This window comes from Dreissena polymorpha, chromosome 4, assembly GCF_020536995.1.
Source record: "Dreissena polymorpha isolate Duluth1 chromosome 4, UMN_Dpol_1.0, whole genome shotgun sequence".
NCBI lineage: Eukaryota > Metazoa > Mollusca > Bivalvia > Myida > Dreissenidae > Dreissena > Dreissena polymorpha.
The window spans coordinates 74,955,751-74,968,936 of record NC_068358.1 but is presented as its reverse complement, the minus strand read 5'-3'; the positions used below and the strand labels follow the sequence as shown (position 1 = coordinate 74,968,936).

The window sequence follows — 13,186 nt, the reverse complement described above, 5'->3', positions numbered from 1 at the left end:
TCCTGAACAGGTGAGTCTACACAGCACACATGAGGATGTCAACTCTATCTTCCTGAACAGGCTAGTCTTGACATCACCCACAAGGATGTCAACTCTGTCTTCCTGAACAGATGGGTCTTGACATCACCCACAAGGATGTCAACTCTGTCTTCCTGACCATGTGAGTTTTGACATCATCCACAAAGATGTCAACTCTATCTTCCTAAACATGTGTGTCTTGAGATCACCTATGAGTATTTCATCTCTGTCTTCCAGAACAGGTGAGTCTTGACATCACACAAGAGGATGTCAACTCAATTTTCCTGAACAGGTTTGGCATTGATATCACCCACTAGAATGTAAACTCTATCTTCCTGAACAGGTGAGTCTTGATATCACCCACTAGGATGTCAACTTTGTCTACCTGAATCGGTGAGTCTTGGCATCCCCCAGGAAGATGTCAACTCTATCTTCCTGAACAGGTGAGTCTTTATATCACCCACAAAGGTGTCAACTCTATCTTCCTGAACAGGTGAGTCTTGACATCACTAACGAGGATGTCAACTCTATCTTCCTGAACAGGTGAGTCTTGACATCACCAACGAGGATGTCAACTCCATCTTCCTGAACAGGTGAGTCTTGACATCACCAACGAGGATGTCAACTCTATCTTCCTGAACAGGTGAGTCTTGACATCACCCACGAGGATGTCAACTCTATTTTGCTGAACAGGTGAGTCTTGACATCACCCACAAGGATGTCAACTCTATCTTCCTGAACAGGTGAGTCTACACATCACACACGAGGATGTCAACTCTATCTTCCTGAACAGGTGAGTCTTGACATCACACATGAGGATGTCAACTCTATCTTCCTGGACAGGTGAGTCTTGACATCACCAACGGGGATGTCAACTCTATCTTCCTAAACAAGTGAGTCTTGAGATCACCCATGAGGATGTATACTCTTTCTTCCTGAACATGTAAGTCTTGACATCACCCACAAGGTTGTCAACTCTATCTTCCTGAACATGTAAGTCTTGACATAACCCATAAGGATGTCAACTCTATCTTCCTGAACATGTGAGTCTTGACATCACCAACGAGGATGTCAACTCTATCTTCCTGAACAGGTAAGTCTTTGCATCACCCTTGAGGATGTCAACTCTATCTTCCTTAACAGGTGAGTCTTGACATCACCAACGAGGATGTCAACTCTATCTTCCTGAACAGGTGAGTCTTGACATCACCCACGAGGATGTCAACTCTATTTTCCTGAACATGTGAGTCTTGACATCACCCATGAGGATGTCAACTCTATCTTCCTGAACAGGTGAGTCTTGACATCACCCACAAAGATGTCAACTCTATCTTCCTGAACAGGTGAGTCTTGATGTCATCCACAAGGATGTTAACTCTATCTTCCTAAACAGGTTAGTCTACACATCACACACGAGGATGTTAACTCTATTTTCCTGAACAGGTGAGTCTTGATATCACCCCGAGGATGTCAACTCTATCTTCCTGAACAGGTGAGTCTTGATATTACCCACAAGGATGTCAACTCTATCTTCCTGAACAGGTGAGTCTACACATCACACACGAGGATGTCAACTCTATTTTCCTGAACAGGCGAGTCTTGACATCACTCACAAGGATGTCACTTCTATCTTCTTAGACATGTGTGTCTTTACATCACCCACAAGGTTGTCAATTCTATCTTCCTGAACATGTAAGTCTTGACATCACACACAAGGTTGTCAATTCTATCTTCCTGAACATGTAAGTCTTGACATCACACACAAGGATGTCAACTCTATCTTCCTGAACATGTAAGTCTTGACATCACACACAAGGCTGTCAACTCTGTCGTCCTGAACAGATGAGTCTTGATATCACCCACAAGGATGTCAACTCTATCTTCCTGAACATGTAAGTCTTGACATCACACACAAGGCTGTCATCTCTGTCTTCCTGAACAGGTGAAACTTGACATCAACCACAAGTATGTCAACTCTATCTTCCGGAACATAACAAATAAAAAAATGTGATCTCTATCCTCATGAAGAGGTAAAACCAGGTCCCATTACTACAAACATAAACATGCCTAATACAAGATTTTATCTCATATATTAAACTTATGGAAATAAATGCTTCAAGTTCTATGCAGGCACAATAAATTGTTGGCACATTTAATTGGAATTGTGTGATAAGAAACTTGTTTTTTCACACGCTATTTGTACCACCTTACTCTTACAAAATCATGTATCTATATTGAGTGGAATTTCAAGGTCTACCATATGATTATCCCCACCAACAGTTGACTGACAAAGCATAAAAAGCAAGATACGATACCATTTAAGTGCAGTATCAATGAAATCAATACATGTTTATATTAAAAAAGCAACAGGGTATGAGATCATCATTGTCAACATTTATTTACAATAAATAACTTATCTACAGCCATGGAAACTAAACAAATACTGGCATGAATTCTTCTCAGACAAGACTTGTAATTGCCAAGATAAGTAAACAAATCACTTTGTCCAAAACATTTTTTCAAGTATAAAAATAATAGATCAGAAATTTTCATTCTGTACTTCTTAATTATTTTGATTTACTAAAATATGGATGTCTGTGTGCTGATTGTTGTCAATAAACTATATCTTATGACATTCCATTATAAACTGTTAACACATGTGAGCGATTGAATGCCATTTCGGTCATCTTGATTGACTTTATAGCAACTGGGTAGCCCCTAAACCATCTGTGTGAAATGCCAGGCCTGGTCTGGAGCTGTGCTGGCCACATTTGTCATAAGCCCCGTTTGTGCATCAAGAGGCTCATATGTCTAAATTTTGTATAACTATACATTTATCTTTCTTATTTCAGTGAGACATTGCTGTTTTTACATCAGATTTTCTTCAAGGGTCTTTGCGCACGACTTGAAAACTGGCCGACACTGGTGTTAGGTAAACCTTGTGTCTTGTTTTGATCTGTATTTAGGGTTAAAGGGTTATATGTAGCCTGAACAAGACTTCAAATGAGCTTACTTCATGGAAAACCACTGCTTCAATCATGTGCGTGAAATGTTCTTTAGATGTTCATGTTCAATCCACAGTTGTTTATAAGGGACAGCAATGTACGCTTTTATCATTTTTTGTTTCAAGGAATTCTCTTCCTAAAGTCTCTGGGAAAAGTTTGGCCCCTAACTTGTCTGTGCGGACTTATCTTGGATGACAATTTACACACTTGCATGAAGCCCAGTTTTCCCAGGGGCCTTGCTCAAAATATATTCAACATGTTTATAGGTCAATATTTGGAGAGTCTCACTTTGCTGATTTCAGGTGATCTGTTTGACATGTTGCTGCCAATGTTGTCAATATACCAGGAGTACGTTAGGAATCACCACTACAGTCTCCAGGTTAGATCTATGCTCTATTTAATATTTAGTTCATGCACAGTGTTTGTGAGAAATAATTAATGCACTGTTTGTGAGACATAATTAAAATCAAGCAAATTACATGTATATGCAAATATTTTATCTAAAGCTAACTTTAATTTAATACATTTAATGTAGATATTTCTTCTTTCCCTTGCTTCAAGATGGGAAATCATTAAAACATAGATTAACGGAACTGTATATCCTGCAATGTAAAGAAGTACATTTTGTGTGCATCTTTTAGCCTGCAGCTTTGTGAATACAAATATTTAATCAAATCTAAAATCTGTTGGTGGAATTCTTTAATGTTTGCCTAAATCACCGTACTCTTTTCCATTTACATACATTTTTTGTTTCATATTGGTTAGAATAAGATGATTTCGTTATTTGGTGAGACTTTGTATAAAATGTTGTTTTGATTCAAGTCATGTCCAAAAAAAGCACTTAAAAGTTTTTTAAGTAACTCCAGAAAATATTATATATTACCCTTTCTAGCTTTTGTCTGCAATTAAGAGTGAGATAAAAGTTAACATGTCCTGTCCACTCTCTGAATATTTGAATATAGATACAAATCAGTATGTGAAAAGTAAAAATCTCAAAGGAAAATAAAATTTTGATGTAATTTTCGATCTTCTTTATCTTTTTAAAACATTGATTTTGATATCTAAACCATTTACGAGAGTGGTTTCATATACCTATATTGCTTACTTACAAAAAAGCTGATATGAACATGATTTGTATTGCAGAATTATCTTGGCAACAAAGTACATGTAGATGCAATGACATACTTGACCATGTTTTACTGTTTTTCTTGGACTGTTTTGAGTTGTTTGCCAATCTAACAAACATAACTCTTCTTTAAATCAAATAATAAGAATGCCGCTTAATAAATAAGGTGCATTCTATACATTACCCTGCATTATACTCAATTCTTTACTGTACTTATTTCAACAGGGCTGCATTTTTTTTACATTCTGATTACATAATCAGGTGCTGGCAGAATACAAGCAGAAGTCGGAGTTCAACAACCTGCTAAAGCGCTATGAGGAGAAGCCAGCCTGTGAGACCAGAACCCTAGAAATATTCCTTACATATCCTATGCATCAGGTTAATATGAGATATTTACTTACTTGATTATGACTAAATCTTTCTTAAAGGGACCTGTTCACAATTTGGTAAATTGACAAAATTGCAAAAAAAATGTTTTCAGATTTGCACTTATATACATCTTTTGACGTATTACAAACCTGAAAATTACAAAGCATTACAAACACGAAAAGATTGAATAGTTTGGAGAGTTCTGTTGTTATCGTAATATTTTGTAATACTACCTGGATTGCGTATATAAAGTAACAAATTCCATAAGATGTCAGCAAGGATGATTCAGTGGTTTAAGCTCAAAGGGTCAGTGGTTTGAGACCAGGTTTGGAAAACTAGTTTTTGTCTCTCTTTAATTCTTTTCTTGCTTTATACTGGAGCTTTTAGTTCCAATATTAAAAGCTTCTTATGACAAATTTAAAAACATACCAAAATCTGTGAACAAGATCCTTTAACATTCCTTACATATGATTTGTATCTTCAGAGTATTTATACTGAGATATGGCAAGTACCTTAAACAGTTTACAATATGATAAGAATGATATTGCTGACTTATGATAAGTACCTTGTAAAAAAATATTCTTTAAATATCCTTTACTGTAAGTATAGGACAGAAGCCATGACAAGTTTCTTCCATGTCCTTTACATAAAAAATTGGTCAGAACCCTTAAAATATTTCTTTTGTTAGTGAATATTTTAAACACATAGGGACCAGGATGTCCTGTGTTCAATCACTACTGTGGGAGCTTTCTTAACTCTTTCAGTGCTGGAACCGAATTTTGAAGTCCTTTGCAAACAGTTTGGATCCAGATGAGACGCCACAGAACGTGGCGTCTCATCTGGATCCAAACTGTTTGCTATTCTGATAGTATTCTTTGAAAAAAAATCGAAGAAAGTAATAATTTTAGAAATTCAGCAGAGAACATTTTAGCAGACAACAAATTTTCCAGCATGCAAAGGGTTAATATTTTTCCCAATCACACTTAGTTCTCATTCTTATCAGGAAACAAGCTCAAGATCATCTTGCAATAAGCCTTAGTTTGTATGCATTTTGGCTTAAATAAATAGGTTTAAATCAAATTCTTGAGCACAAAAAACAACCTCAGATAAACAGAAAGGTTGACTGACCATTGTTTGCAGCTGCTTTCTCCTTTGTGTTTCAGATTCCTCGCTACATCATCACACTCCATGAGCTGCTTGCCCACACACCACACGACCATGTGGAGAGGAACAGCCTTGAGTATGCAAAAAGCAAACTGGAGGAACTCTCCAAGGTACCCAATTAATGTCTTGGTGTGTTGTGACTGGAGGAGCACTCCAAGGTACCGCATGTCTTTGTGTGTTGTGCGGAGATATGAGCCTTGTCATGCGAAAATAGGTCACATGCCATATGCGACCTGTGTAGCTCAAGACCAGCCTGCGCACTTGTGCAGTCTGGTCAAGAGCTGCTCTGTCCTCTATTATAAGACCTGGAAGTTTTGCATGATTTTATAGTTATAAGGGTAGCTCCTGGCTTAACTGCACAAATACAATGGCTAGTCTGGAGCTTTGCTGGGCATTTTTTGCATAAAACTCTTTTTGCTGGACCCTGGTAATATCGAATGCTAGATAGTTTTGATTACAGAAACGTTTATATAGGCTTTGACATCCTAAACCCAAAAATTGAGCATTGGCAAGTAAACATGTCTGTATACCAGTACCTTGTATTCTTTTTATCCCACCATTTTTGCATGTTTTTCTCTTCACTACAAAAGATTGATAAAACGAAAATGGATGCAATCATTTTATAATTTTATAGACACAAAATACAACATGTAAGCATTAAAAGATTTCACACATTTCACTATACTTCCCATGTTTGCTGTATTCAACAATATTGAAATGCATCAAAATTTATCAGATAGGGATGTTTTATTATGAGGGTATGATGCTGGATTAAATAGAGAATATTATAAGGGTTTATAAGAAAGATCAGGGTTATCATGCAAGGCTTGGATACAGATGAATGCAAGGCTAAATAAGTGCTTAAATGTTTCATGCCTAACATGATAAACCATATTTTCTTACAACCTTGAACTACTAGTATGTGTTTAAGGTTGTACTCATGATGAGCTTCAATGATCGCCTTTTGTCTGTCGTTCATTCAGACTCTCTAGGCCTAATTTATTGCAGTATCTTAATTAAACTTGGTCATTTGCCTCAATGAAAGCTTGGACAAGTTTGAAATGTGTTTGAAATTAGGTTATATGGTAAAATTAAAGAAAAAGATTGGGAACACAATTGAGGCAACATATATTTTCCAATCCTGATGAAACTAATTGAGAACATTTGTCTAAACGATATCTCAGTCAAGTTCAAAACTGGGCCATGAGGGGTGAAAAACTAAGTAACTAGGCAAAAAATAATGAAAAGGCTTGTGAACACTCTAGATGCCACATTTATTGCCCTTTCCTCATCAGAATTGGCAGAAGATTTTTCGAATTGATATCTCTCCTCAGTGCAAAACTAGATCATATTGTGTCAACAAGTTGTTCACTAGTTCATATTAAAGACAAAGACTAAACGCTGGAGTGCCCACATGCTTGTCTCAATATTCATGAAAATTGTTCATAACATTTGCCTCAGTTTAATATATTTCTACAACAGGATGATGCATGGTAAAAAAACATAGTCACTTTGTCAAATTAAAGAAAAGTCACATTTGTGGGATGTTGTGTCAGTCCATTAAAAAGATGGCATAATGAGGCTAAGGTAAAACCAGTTGAACACTCTACAAGTCTCCTGTTTTAGGGGGGGGGGGAGCTGTTTTACCAAGCTTTTCATCTTGAATTACCTTTACATGACGCAAGCAGAATGAATAAATTAGAATATTTAATTGGCTGATTCGAGAGAAATCCACCAAAACTTTGGCCGCATCACTGTGTACAGCATAAAAGATGTGAAATTGTTAAGTGTAAGGAATTCCAGACAACTCTTAGCATGTTCGTTCTTTCAAATTTTGGCCCAGTTACAATTAGCCATTTAATTCCATCTTGCAGAATTTCAGGGTCAGTACTAAGTCACTAAACGTCCATGGAAGAATATATAATTGGATTATACAAAATGTTGATAACACAGTTTTGCTTTCAATACGAGAAAACAAACACTAACGAAATAGTATATTGTCATGATAAGACAAAAATCGTGTAATTATCTAACCACAAATGTTTGCTTGGTCAGTCCTTATGAAAATTGTTCCTAAAAGCCTGAAAAGGCTACAGAAATTTGCCGGTTTGGTATATATAACACAGTTTGACTTCAATTTTCTATCGAAAAGTATTGTTTTTAGAAGTTCCGCATCATGCAAAAATGGGTCTTATGCCATATGCAGTCAGTGTAGCTATAGCCCAGCCTGTGCATCTTGCAGTCTGGTCAGGAAAAACCTAATGAGATCACAAAACATTTCATGATTGTATAGCAGACAGCGCAGCTTCTGACCAGACAGCACAATTGCTTCGCTGAAATGCCATAAGAACACGGTGTGATTTGAATGTGTCGAAAGAAAACTGAGTATTAATCAAATATTAGTCATACCATATATTTTGATGGTGAAGAAATAAACTCATAATAATCCATGTGAGAACACATTTGATGTGATCTTCCGTAGTATCATTTTTATTTACGACCAGTATTATGTGCATATACATGCACTAAATAACACACATTTCATGCTGTGGATATGCGGCTCACAAGTGAAAATCCACAACAACAATAAAGCATTTGTTTGCAATTTGATTATTGGAAAAGATAATTTTTGTCAAACTTTATTTCAAAGTCAATATATAACCACAATATCATTTTGTTCCCTGACAATGAAACCGGAGGGGACTTATGGTTTGCGCTCTGTGTGTCTGTGAGTCTGTCACACTTTTTCTGGATCCTGCGATAGCTTTAAAAGTTCTTCATATTTTTTCATGAATTTTGAAACATGGACAGATGGCAATATGGAGATTATGCATGTCATTTCATTTTGTTTCCACGTCAAGAATTCTGGTTGCTATGGCAACAAATAGACTAGATGTATTGCTGAAAATGGTGGATCCTGCGATAACTTTAACAGTTTGTCATATTTTTTCATAAAACTTGATACATGGATAGATGGAAATATGGAGATTATGCACGTCATTTGATTTTGTTCCTGCGTCAAGAATTCTGGTTGCTATGGCAACAAATAGACTAGAAATATTGCTGAAAATGGTGGAGTTTCACTGGTAGGGGAGCATATTGCTTGACAATAGTCTTGGTTAAAGATATTTGTTGTTACTTACTCATGCTTCTTGCTGAGAACGTAACAAATGGTGGTATTATTAGCGTCTTGTTCTGATAAAACTGGGCATAATACATGTGCATAAAGTGTCGTCCCAGATAAGCCTGTGCAGTCCTCACAGGCTTATCAGGGAGGACACTTTCCGCCTAAACTTGATTTTCGGTAAGGAGGGACTTCCTTGAAATTAAAAATACCATTAAAGCGGAAAGTGTCGTCCCTGATTAGCCTGTGCGGACTGCACAGGCTAATCTGGTGCGACACTTTACGCACATGAATTAAGCCCAGTTTTCTCAGAACAAGACACATTATATCTGGGATGAGTTTGAAAATAATTGTTATTTTTTCAAAAGAATGGCTACTATAAGTGAAACCTTTTGAACGCTACCTGCTCAAAATGCTTATAATTTCTAGGGGCCTTGATTGTCTCGTTACCTATTAGTGGAATAGTTTCCTCACTTTAATGCATTCCATTCCAACCGGCAAGGTATCAAGGTCAGTCCATGGTCAGTAACAGACACGTAATATAAACACACTCGCGTTAACTATGTGAACTTATGGTATGTCAATATAGATTCTTAATGCGTTTTCAACAATTCATTATAAGTACCATTATGATATATTTAATTTGAAATATCCCAACATATAGACCAATTTATTAAGCATAAGTGCAATAATTCACTATATTATTAACAATCAAATCAAATAAATTAACAATGTCAGACAAACCACTACAACAGGTTCGAAGAATGCACATATGAATATTTCAAATATCTAAGAATAATTCTTGTGTGGCCGGTTGACTTTTATAGTTTCAATCATTTCCTGTAATTGATGTGGGTGTGATGCTGCTAAGAACTGCGCAGAAAAAGGCATTTGCTATCTTTGTATCTCATTGATATAACTTTTGATCTTTTATCAACACCAACCACAATCAACACTATATATATTTTTTAAAGATATTTCTTGTTTTCATTAATATAGTATGTGTATTTTTCTGACCAAATTTCTGCCTACTTAAATCACTTTGAGCTAAATGTCTGACTTAATCAAAAATCAAAATTCGATTTCACACCAGAGAGTGACAAATTTGAAGAAATCACTGAAAATACTGGGAATACATGAACCATTTATCTGCAAAGTTGGCTGATAGTGCCTTCTGGCCGTCACTGGGCAATCTAAGCAAGAAAACAAGTCGGACTGTTGTTTAGACAATAGTACACACAATTGTACAAATACAGTAAACTATACTTATGCTTTTGGGTTCTGAAATCATGTCAACAAGAATTGATTTTTATTTGTATTGGAAACTGTTTGATAGTTATCAAAGTCTGAGGGTTTTAATTATTTGTTTTTTCCCTAGGTGATGCATGATGAAGTGAGTGAGACAGAAAATATAAGGAAGAATTTGTCCATTGAGCGAATGATCATCGAGGGTTGTGACATCCTGTTAGATGTGAACCAGACCTTCGTAAGACAAGGTGAAGTATAACATGTCAAAATCCTTGTAGCCTAATATAAACCTGTTATTTAGAGTTGTTTGCATCAAAAGTTTTTTTAGACAAGTTTCAAGTCTAATTCTTGGATATAGGCAACTCTCTAGAGATGTTTATGCTACCATGGTTTAGTTCTACCCAGCAAAAAATTCCCAATTGCACTCTGTAATTCAAAAGCACTTTGCCTTCACAAACATAATCTTCTGCTCTGTTTCTGTTATATTAATTCAAAGAATATATTCCTATCAGCCTCTACCAAAGTCTTTATTTTCATTATATTTTCTAAGAGACCACAAATAGTTGAAATGAGTAATTCTGAGCATTAAAGGGTAAATGTATTAAAATGTCTTGAAAAATCAGGTATACTCTGAACTGTACACCTTTCAATCAACCATGCCTACTAGTTAGTTTTATCTGAGAAAATATTGATTCAAGAATATAATACATGGTATGAAAGACAATTGTTAACACATTTGTGAAATTTCCTATATTTTATACCATCACAGGCAGGATAACAAGAACTGGTGTTTCACATTGCCCTCTGAATTCAGTATAGGTTTTCAATATTGGGAGCATAGCTGCCAAGAGCCTTGGTCAGAATTGGTTTTTCTGTCCTCACTTTCATCTGTGTCATCAGTGTTTAAAAATAGAAGTGGATCTGAAAATAATTAATAATGTGTGTCGTTTTCATGTTGGTAAGTCTGTTAAGAGTGGTGTCCCTTGGTTCTAAGAATGGATTCCAAGAGAGGGCTCTGCTATATTTGGACATGCTTATGACAAAATCTTTCATATGAGAATCATCATTGAACCTGATCCTTTTGGAAATTGATTTTCAAGATTATTGTATTGTTTGAAACAAGCATTTCTTGCTTGCCTGCTATGTATCTGCATGCAAGAAATATGGCTTGTTTCTGCTCATTATAATATTTGTGGTTTTGACTTTGGTGAAGCTCTTAATAAGCATATATATATACTTGGACAATCTAAACAGGTAATGCTGTATTAACATGCATGCAAATTGAGTTCCATCTATTTCAATGTCTGTATGATTTCGTTGCTGCCAGAAACTGGAATAACTATTTTGTTGTGTTCATGCAGCATGATGAAATTGTTTGATTATGAAATGTATTACGGTACTCAAATGCTATTATCTTAATAAATGAATTTACACAATATAGTCCACACTGTTCTTTTTTCTTTGTCATTTTCCAATGTATATTCAGAGGTATATTATAAAATAAGTGAAGTTGTTTGTTTCTTTACTAACCAACCCATTCTAATGTTTGTGCTGACCCTGAACTTTTTTTTGTTATTCCAGATTCAGTGTAAATTGATCCTTTTAATGTCCCCCAGTCTATACTAGATGACATATTGTTTTTGCCCTGTCTTTTTTTTTGGTTTGTTGGTTTGTTTGCGTCAAACTTTAACATTGGCCATTATGAACTTTTGCAATATTGAAGATAGCAACTTGATATTTGGCATGCATGTGTATCTCATGGAGCTGCACATTTTGATTGGTGAAAGGTCAAGGTCATCCTTCAAGGTCAAAGGTCAAATATATGGGGGGGGGACATAGTGTTTCACAAACTAAATTGCACTAATATTTGCCCGATTGTTGAATTTTGTTAGAATTTCTATTAAAATTTGTGCAGGGATTCTAATGCACCGATTCGCACAATCTACAGTGTTTATGTGTAGATCCTTAGCACATTATAATATTTGTGTTTTTAAAATCTTCAGGACCTCTGCTGCAAGTGTATCAGGAGAAACAAAGGGGAAATAGGGGCCGTCTACCATCGCTTGGGAGCTCTTCAAAAAAGGAAGAAGTGCGGCAAGTGTATCTCTTCACCAATCATATCCTTCTGACAACGCGAGCAAAGGAGAATGGCCGTCTTCATCTTGTAAAGGTATGAACAATGTGTTTTTTAAGTGGTGCAAGTTATTTGACTGTCATTTTATTTTATTTTTTGTCATGCCATATACAGATTTGAAACTTATAATTATATAGATGCTGAATACATTTTTAACTTTTTTTCTTAAAATGGGCTCTACCAATTTGAATTCTTTAATTTTCGTTCACCGTTTCCTTAAGAAATGTTTGGACCAAACAAAAATTACAATTGATTATTAATAGTGCACTGTGAAAAACAATAAGGTGTTCTGAAGTTTGCATAATCAAATCTGTTCCCTTGGCTTCTTTCTTGGATTTATTACGTTAAAAACACAATAAAATAATTATTTGTTTATTCATTAACCTCAGATGATGTATATTGCAGAATTTTGGGAAGATACCTCTGTCAGATTGCACTATTATTGAGGACCCCAGCTCAGAGATTTTCTTCTTCGAAGAAGACAGTAAGTGGAAAGGCTTTGTTGACTTCTAAATTGAGCATCATTCTGTGGAAAAGGGTTTTAATGCATGTGCATTAAGTGTTGTCCCAGATTACCCTGTGTCCATGCAGTCCTTGGAAGCTAATTTTGGACAACACTTTGTGCTTTTATTTTATTATATTTTTTTGTTGGTAAAGGCGGAAGGTGTTGACCCTGATTAGCCTGTGTGGACTGCACAGGCTAATCTTGGAAACACGTTACGCTTTTACAATAAGCCAGAGCATGGCTCAAATTATTTCAGTGAATTTGTGATTCTAAAGTTCTAATACCAACTTCAAACATCTTTGCATAAGCTAAGCTAGCAGATTCCTTATTGCATGCTAACTAATATAATGCACACTTGTTCACCAGATGTTTTTCTTAGTAGTAAGTCATGCATATTAAACTTTATTGCAAAGTTTGAGTGATAACTTTTTATCAAAATACCTTATAACAATTTGAACACATGTATAATGTATTACTGCAGACTCCATGAAAC

The 13,186-nt window shown here is 35.7% G+C and overlaps 1 protein-coding gene across 1 annotated transcript in view; it reads left to right on the top strand.

Moving 5' to 3' along the window:
• Positions 1-13,186, top strand: part of LOC127878518 (ras-specific guanine nucleotide-releasing factor 1-like) — a 74,132-nt gene that overhangs the window by 25,223 nt on the left and 35,723 nt on the right. Inside the window, exons 8-14 of the mRNA XM_052425051.1 lie at positions 2,871-2,950; positions 3,326-3,402; positions 4,411-4,527; positions 5,682-5,792; positions 10,185-10,302; positions 12,058-12,224; positions 12,594-12,672. Of these exons, the coding sequence (XP_052281011.1) occupies positions 2,871-2,950; positions 3,326-3,402; positions 4,411-4,527; positions 5,682-5,792; positions 10,185-10,302; positions 12,058-12,224; positions 12,594-12,672 (749 nt within the window). The remainder of the gene's footprint in view (positions 1-2,870; positions 2,951-3,325; positions 3,403-4,410; positions 4,528-5,681; positions 5,793-10,184; positions 10,303-12,057; positions 12,225-12,593; positions 12,673-13,186) is intronic.